The sequence below is a fragment of the Macaca nemestrina genome, chromosome 15 (genome assembly GCF_043159975.1).
Source record: "Macaca nemestrina isolate mMacNem1 chromosome 15, mMacNem.hap1, whole genome shotgun sequence".
Classification (NCBI taxonomy): domain Eukaryota; kingdom Metazoa; phylum Chordata; class Mammalia; order Primates; family Cercopithecidae; genus Macaca; species Macaca nemestrina.
In genome coordinates this window covers 57,082,738-57,103,099 of record NC_092139.1, presented here as the reverse complement: position 1 = coordinate 57,103,099, position 20,362 = coordinate 57,082,738, and the positions used below count along the sequence as shown (strand labels likewise).

The 20,362-nt window shown below is 47.4% G+C and overlaps 2 protein-coding genes across 4 annotated transcripts; one reads left to right on the top strand and one right to left on the bottom strand.

Annotated features, from left to right (window-relative positions):
• Positions 1-715: 715 nt before the first annotated feature.
• On the top strand, positions 716-4,787 carry LOC105486761 (cystatin 11). 2 transcript variants are annotated; one of them, XM_011749814.2, is made up of 3 exons: positions 716-1,008; positions 1,664-1,768; positions 3,703-4,787. In XM_011749814.2, the coding sequence occupies exons 1-3, from the start codon at positions 781-783 to the stop codon at positions 3,784-3,786; spliced, it is 417 nt and encodes a 138-aa protein (XP_011748116.1). In that variant the 5' UTR covers positions 716-780; the 3' UTR covers positions 3,787-4,787. The 2 variants fall into 2 exon arrangements, with proteins under 2 accessions (XP_011748116.1, XP_011748117.1); XM_011749815.2 differs by lacking the exon at positions 1,664-1,768.
• Positions 4,788-10,123: 5,336 nt separating this feature from the next.
• On the bottom strand, positions 10,124-15,445 carry LOC105486762 (cystatin like 1). Of its 2 annotated transcripts, none has more exons than XM_011749817.3 (4): positions 15,291-15,445; positions 14,613-14,955; positions 11,006-11,116; positions 10,124-10,286 (listed from the first exon to the last, which is right to left on the bottom strand). In XM_011749817.3, the coding sequence occupies exons 2-4, from the start codon at positions 14,829-14,831 to the stop codon at positions 10,203-10,205; spliced, it is 414 nt and encodes a 137-aa protein (XP_011748119.1). In that variant the 5' UTR covers positions 14,832-14,955; positions 15,291-15,445; the 3' UTR covers positions 10,124-10,202. The 2 variants fall into 2 exon arrangements, with proteins under 2 accessions (XP_011748119.1, XP_011748120.1); XM_011749818.3 differs by having other exon boundaries at positions 15,287-15,439.
• Positions 15,446-20,362: the final 4,917 nt, after the last annotated feature.

The window sequence follows — 20,362 nt, the reverse complement described above, 5'->3', positions numbered from 1 at the left end:
GCTCCAGCCTCCACCCACCAGTGGCTTCTTCCTTCCCTAACTGACTGCCAAGTCTGGGGACTCCCATCAGGTCCCCAGGATGAGGCCTTTAGGAAACCAGAATGTCCAAGCAGAAAGCTCCCTGTGCCTCACACCTGAAGCTTCCTGGCTGCTTCCTTCTCCTCCAAAACCTCTAAGTCCAGCCGAAGCCACTCCAGAACTTGGCGGCACTGGGGAATCATTGGGGTCAGAATTGACTCTCCCTCACTTCACACTTCTCTGCAGGGTGCCTCTGCTCCTTCATCCTCTAAGGGAGGGGATTTTCCAGAACTCGTCTCCAGGAACCAGGTGCGGGGAGAGTGACTTCTGGTGCAGGCAGCCCCTCCCCACAGTGTCCATCCCCCACGGCTCACCTATGCATGCTCCAGTCCTGGCCTCCAGTCTCCCTGTGTCTCCAGCAGTTACCATCCTCCAGGACTCCCAGGGGCCCTGGCCTGGCTCCCACCAAGACAATGCTGGGTCCACAGAAGCCTGTGTGTTGCTGAGGGAGCAACCCCTCAAAGAGAAAATGTGTGTGTTAGCATGTGTGTGGCATGAACTTATGCAAAAACCATTGCACAGTCTCTTGCTGCTCTCCCCTCGAGTTCAGCTGCTGATGAAGGGGGAGGAGGAGGAGAGGAGAGCTGTGGGTGTCCACCACCAGCTGCTCTTAAATCCTGCCAGGGCAGGTAGGGTCAGTGTGATTCAGCTTGTCCCTGAGGGGTGCAGAGAGGACTCTTCCTGTTCCTTTGCAGCTGAAGGATGATGGCTGAGCCCTGGCAGGCCCTAAGGCTCCTGCTGGCCATTCTATTGACTCTGATGACCCTCACCTACCAAGCAAGGAAGAAAACCTTTCTAAGTGTCCAGGAAGTGACGGCAATAGAAAACTATGCGAAGGACACCTTGCAATGGATCACCGACCAGTACAACAAGGAAAGTGATGACAAGTACCACTTCAGGATCTTCCGAGTCCTGAAAGTTGAGAAGCGGGTGAGTGTATGACTTCCCGCCTCTCCCCAGGCCTGATACGCCCACATCGGGCGGCCACTGGTGTCAGGAATAGTCCCACTCAAGGGAAATTCAACCTTGCTTAGTTTGAAGTGAGCACTCTAAGAGAAGCATAAATTCACTAGGGTGAATGAAGTTACGGCACTTAAACGAAACCCAGGGCCAGGGATCCTCAGCACATTACATCCCAAAGGCCAAATCTGCCTGCTGCCCACTTTTGTAAGTCGTGTTCTTGTGACTCAGCCATGCGTGTGAGTGTGCTTTGTCTGCCACTGCTTGCTGCTGCCACACTCACACTGAACTGAGTAGTTACAGAGACCGCATGGCCTAGAAAACCTACAATGTTTACGATGTAGTCCTTTACAGACCCCTATCCAGAACCACTAGCGTCACTCGTGTTATCCAAGGGATAGATTTGCCCAAGGGGAAAGATCATGTTTCTGATGGTTTCTGGTTAATTCTCTTTGAATGACAAAAACAATCATGAGTCAAACAGAAAGAGGAGAGAGGAGCCCGCTAACCCGCCCAGGACAAGGTCCTTGCCCTTGGATGCAGGGTAGCAGAGTTCCCAGGCACAGAAACCACAGACAGGGGAGAAGGAGACACACTGTACCTCCCCACCACCTGCCGCCCACAGATCACTGACCACCTGGAGTATCGCCTGAATGTGGAAATGCAGCGAACCACCTGCCAAAAGCCAGAGACCACGAACTGTGCCCCCCAGGAAGGGGAACTTCACAAGGTATTGGGTAAAAGCACTTTAACTTAGACAGAAGTCCTTTTCAGTGAGGTTTTTCTGTGGCTTTAGAATGAGTTGGGAAGAATTAATTGGAATTTACTCAAGCTGGCTTGAAAGAATGCATGGGTAACACCTCCTTTCTCAGAGGGGAAAAGCAAAGGTGGAGATGGCTGGGATGCTGCTCCTTTGTTGCTGGAAGGAGTGTGAGGAGGCTGAACGTATCCAGAGAGAGGAGTTGAGGTGGCCGAGCTGCAGGGGCACACTCTGGGGTGAGGGAAGCAGACAATTCTTAATATTTGAGCAGCCTGTGGGAGGGACCTGGCAGGTGCGCTGACTGAATACCTCAGCGTCAACATGACAAGGCTGCGCAAGTGCTGGGCTGCGCAAGTGCTGGGCTGCTATCCTCTCTCATTTCATCCAGCTGTGTTCATCCAGGGGGAGAAGGAGGGGAGGAAACAAGTTCGGAAATGATTTGACTGGGTGAGGGGCACAAACTTGCATGCATGTGCTCTGCTGGGAAGCCACCACCCCCGAAGGCAGCTCCAGCTCCAAAAGGCCTTCTTCCCACACGGCACTGGCCCATCTGTGGGACAGTAAGCAGATCCCGACCCACACCACCAGCACCACAGTGTGCATGGGCAGAGTGAACCCTGCATACAAAGCGGCCTTGAAGGTTGCCAATCCTATGCGCCCTGCAAATCCCTTGACTTTACCCAAACAAATGAAAACGAGGCTGCCTGGATGTCCCGCTCTGCCTGGCATGGCCCTGATCTATGCCTAACTTCTCAGTGCAATCATTCATAGCATCCCCTGTTGCTTACAAATGTCTCCTGGTTAGGTTCATAAATTATATGATCAGCCTAGTTATAATGGCCTGGGTGTCCTCAACACAGAAATGTGACCCTCCCTGAGTTCCCTCTGCACTTTTTACGTCTTTTAGTTCTTCAAGATCTAACAAGGTAGACTTTTTGTTTTTTTCCTGAAGAAGATTGTGAAATCTGCAAAAAGAGTAATTAAAGATAACAGTAAAGTAAAATGAAAGACAATTTTTGACTCGAGAGATTGAATTAGTGGAGTGGGTATTCTGAATGTTATTTTAAGACAAAAGTAAACACTAAAGCCTAGCACCCCTACCCCAGGCTTTCAAATGAAGAGCAACAAAACAAAATTACGCTAAGAAATTATAATTAATAACATGCATAATATGTTTAAAGTATTATTTTTATTATGGAAAAAGGAAGCAAAATAGAGAAGATAAATTTGGGAGAAAATAGGGATAAGTGAGGAGAGAGATGATGCAGTGGACAGATGGATGAAGAAATGAAGCAAGGCTGCAAGCATGGAGAGAGAGGAAGCAAAATCAGGAAGTAAAGATGGATGGGTGGATGGAAGGAGGGATAAATGGAAGAATGAAAGGAGATGGATGATGGGTAAATGGAAGGATGGATGGATGGATGGGTTGATGAGTGGACAGATGGGTAAATGGATAAATGGGGGGATGGGTGGAAGGATAAATGGATGGACAAATGGATGGCTGGACATATGGGTAGATGAATGGAGGAGTAAATAGATGGTTGGAAGAATGGGTGGATGAATAAATGGAGTCAAGAGAGGACAAGTAAGGGAAGAAGTGAGTTTTAAAAAAGGAGTAAAAATGAAGAGGGAGAAAAGAATCAGCAGTACCCATGGTGAATATGGGCTGCTCAGACACTTTATTTCTAAATATCTCGTTTGATATTTATTATGATTTCAGTCGCTTGATGGTAACATTGCTGGGATCATTCCAGAAAATGCCCTTCTGTTTGTGGTCAGATAGGATTGTAGGGGTGGAGTGGTGGTTGGCCTTTTCTTCATTTTCATGTCTTATATCCTCTTCCTTCTCCTTTTAAATTTCACCTTGCATCTTTTAAAATACTGCCTTTGTTTTTTTGTTTTAGCAAGTCAACTGCTTCTTCTCAGTGTTTGCTATACCCTGGTTTGAACAGTACAAAATTTTGAACAAAACCTGCAGCAGTGACTAGGTGTCCTGGAACATACACTTGTGGCTACTGCATGTGAGAGAATCCTGCAATGAGCAATAATCCTTAAAATAGGCAATAAATGTTTGTCAACATACTCTCTTAAGATCGTGATTCCACTTTTTTTATTTTTCCTTTTAACCAAATTCTTCAGCTCATAGTAATAATCTGAAACTCTGCTGGGCCAGGGCAGTTTGGGGGTCCAAATGAGGTGATCTACATTATTCCTGACCTTATCACCTATGCCTTCATGGTAGCAGAACTTCAATTTCATTATCACATCAGGCAAGATTTTAAGATTCTTTAGATTTTAAAATAGTATGGAGAAAATGAGAAGCAGAATAAGGAGAGGGAAGAAGCTCAAAGCAACTGAACAGTCAAGAGATATTTGCAAGTATGGCCTCTGATGGCACCTCTGAGGGGCCCAGTGAAGATCACCCTCTCTCCTTGCCTGAATTGCGAAATAAGAAGAAATCACACAAAGAACTAAGAAAGACAAGGCCTTTGCTACTGATGCGATAACCAGGTGCAGAGATGTGCCTTACTTTTGTAGGCAAGTGCACTTTCTAATTGCAAACTCCAGAATTAGACTTCTGCCCCTTTGCACAAGCAACACTGGACCAAACTAGGTCTGTCTATGAACAAATTCCTCTCCTGGAGGAGCAAAGGGAAATATGTGCTCTCCATGTGAAGGAGGCGGACCTGGTGACAATGCCCAGTTCATTCTTCCCAAACAGACCTGTCAGATTAATCCCACCAGGAGAAGAAGTCCCAAGGACAGGGAGAAGCCAGGAGTACTCTGTTCAAGGGGCTTTCTTACCACAGAGGGCACAGCAGCCATGGGAGGAAGCATCCCCCAACTCCATAGCCTGATTCAAGATCTCAGATGATGTTGCCGGGCTCACCCCACTCCACTTCCTCCTCCATGTGATCACAGGGAGGCTGCCAGCAGCTCAATGGGTTAGGTGTGTCCTCCTTCATGTCCAGTAAGAAAGAGAGGAAGATCTTGTTCCCAAGAGCTCAAGCAAAAGCCCTGGGTTTAATACCACAGGCGAGGTCTAGGGACACCATAGCGTGTGTGCACGTGCACACACACACACACACACACAAACACACACGGCATTCATCTTCTTGCGGGGAGAGGGAGTTGGGGTATTTATCCAACAGTTCAGTTCCCGTCAGTATTGGCTCTTAGGGCGCATGAATTCCCTAGTACCTCTGGCCTGAAGCAGCTCCAGGGCAGAGTAAGCAGCAGAGACAGTGTACAGATAAAGGGGCACAGGGTCTGGCATCTGGAAGTCGAGCTGATACACACAGAAAGTGAGAGATTTGAGAGATTATAGGCAGAGCACCGACAGGAGAGCTCTCGCACGTGTGAACTGTCAGCTGAGATGCACGTCAGCAACACCAAGTCTCACCAAGATGGGGTTGGCTTTGAAATAACAAATCATTTTTTTGGCTTTTACTCTCACTATTGAAGTGCTGGAATGCCCAGGACCCTGTTTCAGTGGGGAGCCCAGGTGGGGTTTCCCTCCGCTGACTGCCTGGAATGATGCTAAACTACAATGTCTTCATCTTTAACTGAGAACAACAGCACCTACTCCTTGAGGCAGTTGCAAAGACTGATGATGATAATGCATATACGTTGCTTAACACAGTGCCTACCACGAAGCAGGCATTCAAATACATATTAACCATTAGTAGGAACACTGGCAGTGGCAGTAGTAGTAATTTAATACTAGTCAATATTCAACACTTTTCTGACATTTTTGGCTATGGTGTCCCCAAAGCAGGCATTATTATTCCTGGGGAGATTAAAAAGAGAAGGTGGAACATTTATGCCCATTAATCTCTTGGATTTCTCAGCCAATGTTGTGGGGCTTTCTTTGAACTTTTTAAAAAAATTAGTGTATATTTCCAGGAAGTTACAAAGGTAGTACAGAGAAGTCCCCTGTGTCCTTTCTGTAGTTTCCCCTAATGGGTATCTCTTATCACATCATAGAAAAATATCACAATTAGGAAGCCATCATTGGTACTGTGTGTGTGCCATTGAGTCACATGTGTACATTTGTGTAACCAGCACCACGCTCAAGACACGGCACTGCTCCATCACCAGAGAGCTGTGCTGTGCTGCCTCCCTGTACTAAGCCAGGGCCTGGGTGCCCACTCCTGTCTCGATGCTGGCTCAGGCCCACCCTTCCTGTTTGCCAGTTATGAAAGCAAGATGGGCAGGGGGTGGTGGTGGGAGAGTTCACTTTAAAAAATTCAAAATAATGCCACAAAGTTTGGTGAAACATTATAAAAAGAATAGAGTGTCCATACGAAATTGTATTTAAAGAGATAGAAATACACATTGGGTACAGCGTGCACAGCTCAGGTGAGAGGTGCGCCAAAAATCTCAGAAATCACCACGAAAGAAGTTATCCATGTAACCAAACAGCACCTGTTCCCCAAAAACCTATGGAAATAAAATAATAAATAATAACAATAACAATAATAAGAGATGACTAAAGTTGGAAAGCAAAAAAATGATAGAAATAGTACAATTAGACCATATAAATAAAAGGTGTTCAAAAAGTAAGAACTTAGAGATTGAACAAAATTTAAATTGATAAGTAAGTAACATTAGAAAAACAAATTAGGTAAAAAACAAAAAATGTTTAAAAGTCTTGAGCAAAAAATAACTAAAGGCTAAACATAAGCACATCCTATTACCCACTAACTCTTAGGCATATATCCAATAGAAACACATGCATGTGGCCAGGCACAGTGACTCACGCCTGTAATCCCAGCACTTTGGGAGGCCGAGGCGGGTGGATTGCCTGAGGTCAGGTGTTCAAGACCAGCCTGGCCAACATGGTGAAACCCCATCTCTACTAAAAATACAAAAAAAAAATTAGCTGGGCATGGCAGCGGGCACCTGTAATCCTAGCTACTTGGGAGGCTGAGGCAGGAGGATCCCTTGAACCCGGGAGGCAGAGGTTGCAGTGAGCCAAGATCGTGCCATTGCACTCCAGCCTGGGCAACAAGAGTGAAACTCTGTCTCACAAAAAAAAAAAAAAAAAAAAAAAAAAGAAAGAAAAGAAAAGAAGCACATGTAATGTGTCTAGCATTAGACAGGTACATGCATGCTTGTTAATAGCTATTGTTCTTAGAAGCTGAAAACGACCCAAAAGTACATTATCAGTACAATAAATTGTGGTATATTTACACAATGGAATTCTATACAATAATGAAAGTGAACTATAACTACACAAGACAACACAGATGTATTGAATTCAAGAAGCTAGAAACAAAAGAATATACATTGTATGACTCCATTTCTAAAAATGCAACCAACAAGCTATGTTAAGCTAAGATGTTAGAATCTGGACAGAGGCTGCCTTTGGAGGCTCTTCATCTATAAAGTGGAGGAAAAGTTGCCATTTCGTAGGGTGGCCATGATGATCAAATGGGACAATGTGGGCAGCCGACCAGTGTTGGTCACCTAGTCAGCCCTCAATTAGCTTAGATTTGCAGGTCTGGGTGCTTTCTGGCCTTTTTGTTTTTGTGATGTTTGTGGGGAGGTTGTTTTTGCACAGGAATTTCACCTCCTTTAATTGTCTTCCTCCATCCTCTCTTCTCCCTCAGGTCTTGCTGTCAAGTTTGAGGTTCTTGCTCTGTGTTTATTCTTTCTCTTTAGCAATACTCCCTCAAGTGCCATTATGACCGGCTCATGGCACTGGTGCTTGGGAAGAGGCTGAATGGTCAAGTGGTACAATAGGCACACTGTCAGCCATTGTCTGTGGCTGTGAGACCATTTCTGGTCTAACATGCACCTTCTCTAATCAACTGTCAGCCAGAGAAGGGGAGAAAACACAGGTCTTGTTTTAGCAGCCACAAGAATATGGGAGGCTGTTCAATGACTCAGTGTGCAGAAAAGAGTTTGCATGGCCCGCCTGAACTGCTGTCTTTAGAAAGACTGCTTGCAGGCTGGGCGCGGTGGCTCACACCTGTAATCCCAGCACATTGGGAGGCCGAGGCAGGCAGATCACAAGGTCAGGAGATCAAGACCATCCCAGCCAACATGGCGAAACCCCGTCTCTACTAAAAATACAAAAAAATTAGCTGGGCGTGGCAGCATGCACCTGTAGTCCCAGCTACTAGGGAGGCTGAGGCAGGAGAATTGCTGGAACCTGGGAGGCAGAAACTGCAGTGAGTCAAGATCGTGCCACTGCACTCCAGCCTGGCAGCAGAGAGACTCCATTAAAAAAAAAAAAAAAAAAAAAGGAAAGAAGGAAGGAAGGAACGGCAGGAGGGAGGGAGGGAGGAAGGAAGGCAGGCAGGCAGGCAGGCAGGCTGCTTATAAGTCTGGCCTTGGTTGGAGTTTGAGAACTTGGAGGGTCAACAGTTTGATGGAAAACTTTTCCTACATGATAAGAGGGCTTCAGTGTGTCTACACTCTCTGTACAGCAGTGAGGTTGATGTTGAACCCCTGCTCTCCTCCAGGAGTCTGGAATTTTGGCATATGCCAGGTAGAGGCTGCCTTCATGACCAGCCCCCAATAAAAACCCTGGCTGATGTGTTTTAAGGAACTTCCTTGTGATACATACTGCCACAGCTCACTTCTGGGGGAATTGAGCGTGCTCTGTGTAATGGCACTGGGAGAGGACTCCAGAAGCTCCCGCCTGGTTTTCTGAACCTTTTGCTTTTGCTGGTTTAGCCCATTGTTGTCATATCACAGCTGTGAGAATGACACTAGGCTGAGTCCTGTGAGTCCTCTAGTGAGTCACTCAATGTGATTTTGGTCTTGGGAATCTCAGACACACTCACAAAACTGTGTGTGAGTCACAGTGTTGTGTATGTGCTGGGAAGAAATAGGGCTCCCCACACTAGGGTCAGAACTAGGGTTGTTTTTGCACAGGAATTTCACCTCCTTTAATTCTCTTCCTCCATCCCCTCTTCTCCCTCAGGTCTTGCTGTCAAGTTTGAGGTTCTTGCTCTGTGTTTATTCTTTCTCTTTAGCAATACTCCCTCAAGTTGCCATTATTTCCGAAAAGCCATAGAGAGGTGGGGTGGTGTAGAAAGAATGGTGAGGTTTCAAGCCGGGCATGGTGGTTCACGCCTGTAATCCCAGCACTTTGGAAGGCAGAGGTGGGCGGATCACGAGGTCAGGAGATCAAGACCATCCTGGCTAACACAGTGAAACCCTATCTCTACTAAAAATACAAAAAATTAGCTGGGCGGGCTAATGGTGGTGAGTGCCTGTAGTCCCAGCTACTTGGCAGGCTGAGGCAGGAGAATGGCGTGAACCCAGGAGGCGCAGCTTGCAGTGAGCAGAGATCACACCACTGCACTCCAGCCTGGGCAAGAGAGGGAGACTCCGTCTCTTTGAAAAAGAAAGAATGATGAGGTTTCCCCAATGATTATGAACATTCTATTGTAATTACACAAGCTGGGTGGGCACGGTGGCTCACGCCTGTAATCCCAACACTTTGGGAGACTGAGGCAGGAGGATCATTTGAGCCCAGGAGTTCATGACCAGCCTAGGCAACAAAGGGAGATATTGTCTCTACAAAAAGAAGTGTTTTAAAAAGTTAGATGGATGGCCGGGCGTGGTGCCTCATGCCCGTAATCCCAGCACTTTGGGAGGCTGAGGCGGGCAGATTGCAAGGTCAGGAGATGGAGACCATGCTGGCTAACACAGTGAAACCCCATCTCTACTAAAAATACAAAAAATTAGCCAAGCATGGCAGCGGGCACCTGTAGTCCCAGCTACTTGGGAGACAGGCAGGAGAATGGCGTCAACCCAGGAGGCGGAGGTTGCGGTGAGCCGAGATCGCGCCACTGCACTCCAGCCTAGGCGACAGAGCGAGACTCCATCTCAAAAAAAAAAAAAAAAAAATTAGCTGGACATAGCGGTGTGCTACTGTAGTCTCAGCTACTTGGAAGGCTAAGGTGAAAGGATCACTTGAGCCCGGGGAAGACGAGACTTCAGTGAACTGTGATTGTGCCACTTCTCTCCAGCCTGGGCAACAGTGCAAGACTGTGTCTCAAAAAAAAAAAAAAAAAAAAGACAGAAAGAAAAGATTGTACCAACCCCTGAAGACCACTGAAAGTGTGTGTGAGTGAGTGTGCATGTGTTTGACATGTATGAGTGAGCGGCTGGGCGGGTGGATGAGTGTGTGAGGCTGTTAAAGTGGGTGTGCCTGTGTGTGAGTGGTGAGAGTGTGAGGGTGTCGTGAGTGTGAGCGTTGTGTATGGGGGTTGTGAAGGTGTGTGCATGTGTGCATGCGTGTACAATCATGTGTGTGTGTGCATGTGTGTGTGTGCATGTGTAATGAGACCCCAATGAGGGAGACATGATCCTTTACAGTTTAATAATAGCCAGTGCACAACTCAATCGTCTGAGCCCTCATCCAAGGTTTCTGCTCACATGCTCAGGCCTCCAGACAGGAATTGTTCCAGAGCTGGAAATAGTTTATCCAGGGCACGGTGTATATCAAAGACTCGCAAATTAAACTCTGTGGAAGAAGAAAGAAAACAGACTTTGGGGGAAGTATTTTTCAAAGGCGAGCAACGGGCGCCTGTTCCCCAGGTCTGTCCCTGTGGCTGCTCATGAACCCCATCGGCAGAGAGGGGAGCTGCCCACAGTCAAGGGTAGAAACAGAAAGGAGGGCCAGTCTGCAACAGGAATGTCACCCTGTCTTCCCCCTACCCAGCCACTTGGGACCCACAGCAGATGCAGCTGGAGCCTGTGGCCTGGCAGAACCCTGTGATATGGACCAGGCAGGCCAGCAAGGAGCAACAGCATCGTCCCCTTCTCCTGCACCTCCCTAGGCATGGGGGAGCCACTTGTATCTGCCAGCTTTCAAGGGGTGCCACTGACGGACCAGGAAAAATAGGAGGGAACAAGGAAGAAATTGGACAATGCTTAGAGACCTGGAGAGGGAGGGAGAAGACAGAAGAAGGACCCCAAGGAAAGGCAAACACTACTTTCACACAGAGGGTCTGGGGAGCGGGCCAGGTTGGAGACAGGTTCAGGCGACTAGAGGCCTGGGTGCAGGGCTGTACCAGCCCAAATATAAAATCTCCCTCTTTCCCCCTTAGGAGGTGCAGGCAGCTCCAGGGCTGGGCCCCAGCTGGCCCCAATCCACATAAGTGGAAAAACTGCCAACTGCTAGCTGTTGCTTTTTAAAATGTTCACTTCACAGGTCCCTTTGGGATGACTCCTACTACACACCTTTCTCAGCTTCTTGCTTTGCAGGGGACAGGAAGAATTGCTCGTGTCATTCCTCTTGCATTTGGTCCGGCCAATCTTCACGGTAACTATATACTCCACTCCTGTCGTCAGCTGCAGAGAATCAGTTGTGCTGTTAGTGTGGACTCCAAGCATCCGGTGGATGAACCTCTCCTGGAGAAGCTAGGACTGAGAGTAAAGCCCCCAGAGCCATAGTCCTTGTTCCCGGAGCTTACCCACCAAAAGCAGGGCTCCCTTCTCCCTACTTCTGGCTGGAGGGAGGGCAATGGCAGCCAGAGCCCCTGGTCATAGGTTGGTTTGCTGCAGCAGCCACAGAAAGCTTCTCACCTGCCTCCTTTCCATCCTCAGGACAGAAGAGGTAACATCAAGCTGGGTTGCCTGGCCACCATAGGCCACTCCCAGGCTGGCTCATGTGGCCTTCATAATGCAACAGAGTCAGCATCTTGTCCCCACCCTCCCAGTCCCTTCCACCACTTCCTGTCTCCCTGCTGTCCTTCCTGACCAACCTAGCGGAAGGCAGCTTAACAATACAGTTAAAAACAGTTTTGAAATCAAATTGATTTGGGGCACGCATTTTCCATTTACTGACTGACCTTGAGCAAGCTACTTAGCATCCTCAGCTTTTCCACTTACAAAGTACAAATCACAATTGTGCCTGCTCATGGAGTTGTTATGTGGGCTAAATGGAAGCATGCATTTCCCTTAATGCATAAAATACATTTTAAATATTTTCATAATTATAAATTATTAAATGTTTTAGCAAAGTGTCTGCAGCATTACTTTGAAGCAGATTCGGTGTTAGGAGAGTGACAGAACACAAAATCTGGCTTTATCCCCTGCAGACTCTGTCACCATGGGGGAGTCCCTCCATTTTCCTGAGCCTCAGTTTCCTCATCTAGGAAACAAGGAGAATAATGCCAGTTTCCTATTAGCGTGTACAGAAATGAAGGAAGGAGGCGTGGTGAGTACACGAGCCACGGAGAACGCACGCCAGGGATTTCCCCATGGCTCTTTCACTTGTGATCAAGTGTGAGGCCGTGAACCCCACAGGGGTTGGAGCCTGGAAAAGCCCTTGTGGGCAGGGAGGTCCTACTCCCAGAAGGGAGACTCTAACAGAGAGCTTGGGGGTTACAGTTCCCTGTCCGGTTCTGAGCTGGATTCGCTGAGTAGATGCGTGGATTAGTGGATCTTCACCAGTGCAGGAGCTCTGGGAGGCTCCCTGCTGCCTTGCCCTGTCACTGTTGGTCAAGCCCATCGAGAGGGCTTGGTCGTCTCTGGGGTGGTGACTGACGCAGAGAGTGCCCACACTGCTCCTGGGAGGAAGACACCCTTAGCAAATACTGGGACAGGGCAGCAGGGGGGCTAGGCCTGAGGGCAGTACCAGGCTCCCAGCACCCATGCATGCAGGGGCCATCCACGCATGGGCATTTGTAGGGCTGTGCCAGGCATGGTCACACTGACTTTCAGCACGCTCGGAATGTAAGAAAAAACTAAACCACCAGTCATCACTGTAAGTGATGTTCCAGTGTGCAGAGTTATTCATTATTAGACTTATTTGTTTGATAATGACAGGAGTAGTAGTAATAACGGCAAAGATTTTTACAAGTGCTATTAGATGTTGGCACTGTGTTAAGTACTTCCCTCCTATTCTGAGCCACTTCGCAGGTGAAGAAACTGAGGCCTGGAGAGTCTGGATGTCACTTGACCAAGAGCCTCAATCAGAAGGAGCTGGGCGTGAAGCCCCAGAGGCACCTGACAGCCCTCCATGCCTGCCCTTGTTCCCTCTGTGAGGTGTAAGGACAGACACAATCGTCTGGGTGTGGAGGTGCCCAGAGGCCCATGCCAAGATCCACCCAGCTACCAGGAGGCATGCCTGTTCTGTCTCCTTATCAATATGAATGACATCAAATGCTCATCATTATTCTTTAACAGCTAACTTAATGGTAATTGATTGATTTCACAAGACAAGCCTCCTTGGGGTCTCAACTAAGAGAGGAAGAACCAAGAACCAAATGGACAACATCGCCATCTTGTGGTAGTAGTGCCTCACTGAGCTAGTCCGCGGGACAGTCTGCATTGGGATAAGGATTTGACCTACGCTGACTGGTCCTGCCCACCCTGCACTCCCTCCTTGCGGGTTCTCTCAGTTACAGTTGCCTTACTCTCTGGCCAAAGAGCTTTCCCATAGCCAGTTGTGTTTTCCCAAATCCAGCTAATTGAACTAGGACGTAGCATTGTTGCTGCCCCAACTTCTACAGTCGGCCCTCTGTACTTATGAGCTCCACATCTGTGGATGCAAACAACTGTGCATCAAAATATTCAGGAAAAAAAAAGTATGGTTGCCTCTATACTGAACATTTTTGTCTTGTAATTAATCGCTAAACAGTACAGTATAATAATTATCTACATAGCATTTACACTGTACCAGTTATTATAATTAATCTAGAAATGATTTACCATATGTAGGAAGATGTGCATAGGTTATGTGGAAATGCTATTCCATTTTACAGAAGAGACCTGAGAATCCGTGGATGTGGGCATCCTGAGGGGTCCTGGAACCAATTCCTCATGGACACCAAGGGTGACTGTATAATTTATTATTCTGACCTTGAGGAAATGTTGGACCAATAAAAATGGTTCCCAAACAACTTTTCTTTCTTCTATTATCCTTCAATTAATATATTTCAGAGAAATTTTATATGTAAAACAGAAGGTGAGGTGATCTGGCTGAACCCTACTTCTCACATCCCCTCCACTTCCAGAATAAACCCTCTCGGTACTGTGAAGTTTGTATAACACACAAAACCCAGTTTTGAATTTTACAACCCTGGACATTGAAAAAATATTGGGGGCTACAGGCCTACAGAGAATATTTGTATTTTGCCAAATGAGAACTTTAAAGGGAGCAAAATCATCCTTGCTGTCACTCTGGCAGGGTCAAATATCAGAATGAAAGGCAATTCTTCCCAAGGAAAAAGAGTTGGCCAGGCGTGGTGGCTCATGCGTGTAACCCCAGCACTTTGGGAGGCCAAGGCGGGCAGATCACCTGAGGTCAGGAGTTCGAGACCAGCCTGGCTAACATGGTGAAACACTGTTTCTACTAAAAATACAAAAAATTAGCTAGGCGTGGTGGCGCACACCTGTAATCCCAGCTACTCGGGAGGCTGAGGCAGGACAATCGCTTAAACCCGGGAGGTGGAGGTTGCAGCCAGCCGAGATTATGCCATTGCACTCCAACTTGGGCAACAAGAGTGAAACTCCATCTCAAAAAAAGAAAGAAAGAGAGAGAGAGAGAGAGAGAAAGGAAGGAAGGAAGGAAGAGTTCAATCCTCAGTGAACATTTTTGTTTCTAAGTGTAATGGAGTTAGAGTTCGTGCCAGTCCTTAGAAAAGAATTTTAGAAGCATGGCTGAGGACATTCTGGAATCTGAACAACTCTACAATGGACCCACTACAAGTGAAAATGCTCCCCACTCGGGACCTCACGGAGAACCACTGCTCGGTTGTTTCGGGAGCCACCCCAGAATCCTCACGTGTCTGAAAGGGCAAGAACGGGGCCTGCTGATGTCTGGGAAGAGCAAAGTACAAACCTGCATCTGACTTCGAATTAGCTTCTGAACTCGATATAAGTAGGTGTCGTTGCTGGCATTGTTGTAGGATTGAATGAAGAAGTTAAGCGTTGAATTCATGTTCTTCTTGCTCATAGGCTTCTCCTGGAAGCCCTCCCACCTTTGGAAGTGACCCAGCTTGGCCGACAGGACCAGGGCAATCAGCAGCAGCAGGGGGTTTCTCCAGCATCTGATCCCCATGTCTACAGCCTCGGAAACCTTCTTCCCAACTGCACCTTCCAGGGTGTGGTGGTGCCAGGCAGTAGCTCACTCGTTCTCCCACGGTGACCCTCACCAACATAGGCTTTCCTGGGGGATGGCCTGCCTGCATTTAAACAGAGATTCAAACTGAACCTTGTCACTCACTTTCCAGTCAGTTCATTTTCTACCCATTTACACCACCCATTCAGTTCTTTGGTGATCCAGGCAAGCAAAATTTTTAAACACTTGCCAAGGTGTGCAAGCCCCTCTCCCTGCCTTCACAGGTCTCAGGGAAGAAAGCCCCCAGAACAGCCCCTCCAGTGCTCTGCAGTAGGATCTGGGTCATAGAGAAGCATCACTTACAGGAAGGGAGGAGGCCTTATGGAGAAGGTAGTATCTGAACTGAGATATAAGGAAGCAGTCATATGGAGCAAGAGGTGGTACATTCTTCTTACCTACCTTGGGCTCCAACTGTCTTACCAAGCCACCACCTGTTCCCTGTGCTTCCTTTAGAGACACGTTCTCCTTGCTCACCTGCCACCCACCCACCACAGATTTCTGCCTGCGGGATCCCCCTGTACCTGCAGGCCCTGCCCTGGCTTTTGCTACCTTGTTGTGACCCTAGTGGAGCTTTGTGAGGTAATTGCAGCCTCCCTATGAGGGACGAATAAGCTGTGAGCCCCATTTAGAAATTATCCTGCAGACCCCTGAAGATTAGGTGTCACTTACCCCCAAAAGTCCATGAGTGCCCTATTTTAAAAACATTTACTGGGTGGGCACGGTGGCTCACGCCTGTAATCTCAGCATTTTGGGAGGTTGAGGTGGGTGAATCACCAGAGGTCAGGAGTTCGAGATCAGCCTGGCCAACGTGGTAAAATCCCGTCTCTACTAAAAATACAAAATTAGCTGGGTGTGGTGGCATGCACCTACAGTGCCAGTTACTCGAGAGGCTGAGGCAGGAGAATCGCTTGAACCCAGGAGGTGGAGGCTGAAGTGAGCCGGGATGGCGCCGCTGCACTCCAGCCTGGGTGACAGAGTGAGACTCTGTCTCAAAAAAAAAAAAAAAAAAAAGAAAAAGAAAAAGAAAAAAGGAAAAACAAAAAGCAGCAGAAAAACACCCTAAATGGAATCCCACCAGAACAAAACATTAGTGGAATAGTTGATGAAATGTGAATAAAATCTGCAGATTAGTTAATAGTATTGTGTGAATGTTGATATTCTAGTTTTCACCGTTGTACTGTGATTGTATAATACGTTAAAATTTGGGGAAGTGGAATGAAGGGTATATGAGAATGCTTTACGCTATTTTTGCAACCTTTGTTTAAGTCTGAAATTATTCCAAAATAAAGGTTAAAATGTCCAAAAGTAAATAAAGCATTGTTCTATGAAAAGTAGCGTGCTGAGGAGGGGGGAAGCAAGAGCCTTAGGATCCAACTGTCCTGGCTCAAGTCCTTCGCTGGGAACTCTGGGAGAGTTACCTCATCTCCCTATGCTGAGTTTCTTCATCTGTAATATGAGAATGGGGAGAAAGACTCCTCTTGGGTTGTGGTAGAGACTAACTGGATATAGGCAAAGAACCTGCTCCCAAGTCAGGTGTCAGGTGCATAAGAACATCTTCTTCGTGATTCTTCTGTGACTCTGAACCCACACTTAACCCTTGGCCTGGTCAGGTCCCTCCTGTCCCGGAAGCCAGGCCACCTTCCATCATGACAATGTTGCTAGCACCTGTCACAACATCCTCCCTTGGCCCCAGAGCCTGTCTCGAGAGGACTTGTCCAGCCGGTGGAGGTGATATGTTTGAAATTCCCTGAGCCTGAGCTGCCGAGGGCCACTTGCTGTAGAATAGATAATGAAGGATTCTGAGTAATCGGGGAGGCCACTCAGACCTGGGTCATCTCAGCATCCCCTGGACACCTGGAATACTCCTGTCAGACTGAGGCCCATAGAGAGGAAAAATAACATTAGTTGGGCCGTATTCGAAACCCCATGGATGTGGGGCTCAAAGCATAAACAATAAATCTGCTTAAGAAACATGGGAGTTGGTTGCGTCTGTAAAGAGGAAAATGAGTCACTGCAATTTTAATTGAAGAAAAGGAAAACATAGGCCCTGGCTATGCTACAGAAGGAGATGTGAGGGGCCTAACAGGTCACACTGGCATTCCTTAGCTTGTGGCAGTAGAACGCTGATCTCTGACTCTGTGGACATGGAATCAGGAAAAAATACGATTCTGGTCAGGTGCATGTATAAAGGGAGACAGGGAGCTTGGTTACAGCATGGAATAGGGGCAGAGCATAGTGGCTGACGCTTGGGGGCTGAGGCTGGAGGATTGCTTCAGCCCAGGAGTTCCAGACCAGCCTGGGCAACATGATGAAACCCTGTCTCTACAGAAAATACAAAAATTAGCCAGGCATGGTGGCACATACCTGTAGTCCCAGCTACTCGGGAAGCTGAGGTGGGAGGATCGCCTGAGCCCAAGAGAAGTCGAGGCTGCAATGAGCTGAGATTGCACCAAGCACTCCAGCTTGAGTGACAAAACAAAGGGAAATAGAGGACTTAGTTGTCTGGTTACTGCCATGAAATAATGGAAAAGTAGGGGCCTGAGTATTTCCATGGAACAAGAGTAAATTAGGAGTGCTGGCTATAACAAATAGAAGCCCTGTTCTTGCCAATAAAAGAAGGGAAAAATACGAGCTCTGGTTAGACAATGGAATAACAGGAAATGTGGGGTCTGCTCATGTCCGTGGAATGAGGGGCATAGGAGAGAAGGATAGCAAAAGGGCATGAGAAAACTTCAGGTGATAGATATGTCTGTTGTATGAATTGTAGTGATGATTCCACAGATGCATACGTACGACAAATCTCATCAAATTGTACACTTCAAATATGTGCAATTTGGCCTGGCGCAGTGGCTCACACCTGTAATCCCAACACTTTGGGGAGGCCAAGGTGGGCAGATCACATGAGGCCAGGAGTTCAAGATCTGCCTGGCCAACATGGTGAAACCCCATCTCTACTAAAAAACACAAAAATTAGCCAGGGAGCACACGCCTATAGTCTCAGCAACTCTGGAGGCTGAGGTGAAAGGATCACTTGAGCCCTGGAGGTCTAGAATGCAGTGAGCTGTGATTGTGCCACTGCACTCCAGCCTATCCTACAGAGTAAGACCCCGTCTAAAAAGAAAGAAAGAAAGAAAAAGGAAGAAAGGAAGGAAGGAAGGAAGGAAGGAAGGAAGGAAGGAAGGAAGGAAGGAAGGAAGGAAGGAAGGAAGGAAGGAAGGAAAGAAGGAAGGAACGTATCTTTCCCAGGAGTCCAGCAAACCAGGCCTCCTATCTCATGAGCTGAACCTGGTAACAGGCCACTGCTGGACCTGGCATGATGGCAAGTGTGGGATTCCTGTTGGATCAACCCGTGGCTTGGTGCTGTGTGGATGAGATGGTGCCTGTCCCACAGGGGCCCTCTATGAGTTGCAGAACTTCCTGGTTCTCTCTGTTGACGACCAAGCTCAGGATTTCTTTATCAGTCAAGCTCCTAGGAGAAGCAGGAAACAAACAAGAACATGGTGATGTGTTTTATCCCAGCAGGCTCTGCTTGCGTGGGCTGAGGAACCTGCAGACAGGGAGTTTCCTGGCTGTAGCTTTTCATCACTCCTTCACCAGTAGATATGGCATTGGTGCTGGGAAAGGGTCACACTGTGACACTCTCTCCATCAGCTTACATCTGCTATCTGAAATTTTCCCATCACTCTGGGGAAACAAATCATCCTCTGTAAATAACACGGCTGATCTCAGTTGGTTTCTTCTCTCCACTCTCTCTTTTCTTTCTTTTTTTTCTTTTTTTGCTTGTCGCACTATTTGACAAGCTCTGCTTTTTCCCCTAAATAATTTTGTTCTAGGCTGGCTGCTGACCTGGATATAACCCAGGCAAAAAGCAAGTCTATTTGCGACCCGTCTGCTGCCAGGCACCCTCCACACATGGCCCAGGAAGGAATGGTTAGCAGTCTGTGCCTGCTTGAGGACTCTCCCAGCCATGGCTGCAGGGCGGGGGTAGGTGAGCAGAGTCCACACTGCCAGCAGCAGCTCCCACTGCAGCCCTGAGCCCTCGCCTCCAGGGCAGCGGCAGAAGAACATGGCTGACCTTGGCTGGAAATGCCTTCTGATTCTGGGGAGCAGGCCAGCGGCAGGCACACAGAATGTCAGCAAACAAGGCGGTGCTACAGATGGTTCCAAACTGGCATCACTCCAAAGGTCCCAGGGTACATTTTCTCTTTCCAGACACAGAAACCTGAGAAATCACAAGGCTTAAAAAGTCAGAGCATGTCACAAGAGGCCAAGGATGTCCAGGGTGGAGGGGCTTATGGGGAGGTCATCATCCTCACCCAGGCTTTGGTCTCCTTTCTGCAGACGTTTTCCACAACACGGTATCTGTTTACCAGCTCTTAAATAGTCATCAGGTTCCATTTTGAAAGCAAAGAAAAAGCAGGTGGATTCTGCAGGCCGCGACACTCCTGCTTCCACCTTCTCCTGAGATCTTTCTGGTTTTCTGTAAGCAGATGCTCTTCCCACTGAAGTAATGAGCAGCAAAAGCAGAAGAGGGCCAAGAGTTTGTTGAAATCTGTAATTAAGACTTCAGGTTCAGCTCTTTTGCCCATTTTTCTTTTTGGTTGTCTTCAGCTGATTCGTAGGATTTCTTTATCCTTCTTGCAAATATCATCCTCTGGGTTGTGGTTGTCTTTTCATTTTATTTATGGCATGTTGATGAAAAAATATTCTTAATGGAAAGAATGTATTGATTTTTCTCTCATGGTTTGCATTTTTATGTCTTATTTAGGAAATCAAGGTCATAAAGCTACTTTTAAATAATTTTTTCTGAAATTTTTAAAGTTCAGCATTTCCCATTTATGTCCATAATCCATCCAGATATTTGTGCGTGGTACGTTTACTAATGTTTTCTTCAGAATTTTTGTATCTATCTTCATGAGTTAAACTGGCCGATGATTGTTTTTTCTCATATTGTGCTTTCCTGGTTTGGGTTTCAAGGTTATACTGGCCTCATCCAATGAGTTGGGGAGCATGTCAGTCTGGGTCTCCACAGTCAGCACAGGCACACTTGCAACAGGAGAGTTCAGGGAAGTTTCCATACAGGGCACTGTGCAATGGTGCAGGTGCACAGAAACCCCAGGGCACAGGGCAAATGTCTGCAGCTAGCAGCAGCCATGCCAGCAACCCTAAGCCTGAAAGATGAGGTAAACAATCTGGAAAGAATTGGAGTGCCAGTTGGCCACCTTGTAGAGGGAGCAGGGGACAAACACCATGATCTCAATCCCCTCTGTCCTCTACCTCATGCCTAGGCATCTTGTTGTCAAACACAAACAGAAGTTATAGGGCACAAGAGCCCTACTGATGGAGTCCACAGCAGCCTGTGTTGTGGAGCAGAGAGCAGCATGGAGAAAGTGCATTAGTCAGGGTTCTCCAGAGAAACACATAGATATGAAGATATTTATTATAAAGGATTGGCTTGTACAATTATGGAG

What these genes read in the sequence shown, in the direction of transcription:
- LOC105486761 (XM_011749814.2), top strand. Translation starts at nt 781, where the DNA reads ATGATGGCTGAGCCCTGGCAGGCCCTAAGGCTCCTGCTGGCCATTCTA. An exon ending in TCCTGAAAGTTGAGAAGCGG is followed by an intron (nt 1,009 to 1,663) that starts GTGAGTGTATGA and finishes TGCCGCCCACAG; the next exon opens with ATCACTGACCACCTGGAGTA. An exon ending in AGGAAGGGGAACTTCACAAG is followed by an intron (nt 1,769 to 3,702) that starts GTATTGGGTAAA and finishes TTTTTGTTTTAG; the next exon opens with CAAGTCAACTGCTTCTTCTC.
- LOC105486762 (XM_011749817.3), bottom strand. Translation starts at nt 14,831, where the DNA reads ATGGGGATCAGATGCTGGAGAAACCCCCTGCTGCTGCTGATTGCCCTG. An exon ending in TAATTCGAAGTCAGATGCAG is followed by an intron (nt 11,117 to 14,612) that starts GTTTGTACTTTG and finishes GATTCTCTGCAG; the next exon opens with CTGACGACAGGAGTGGAGTA. An exon ending in AAAGCAAGAAGCTGAGAAAG is followed by an intron (nt 10,287 to 11,005) that starts GTGTGTAGTAGG and finishes CTTCTTCCACAG; the next exon opens with AGTTTAATTTGCGAGTCTTT.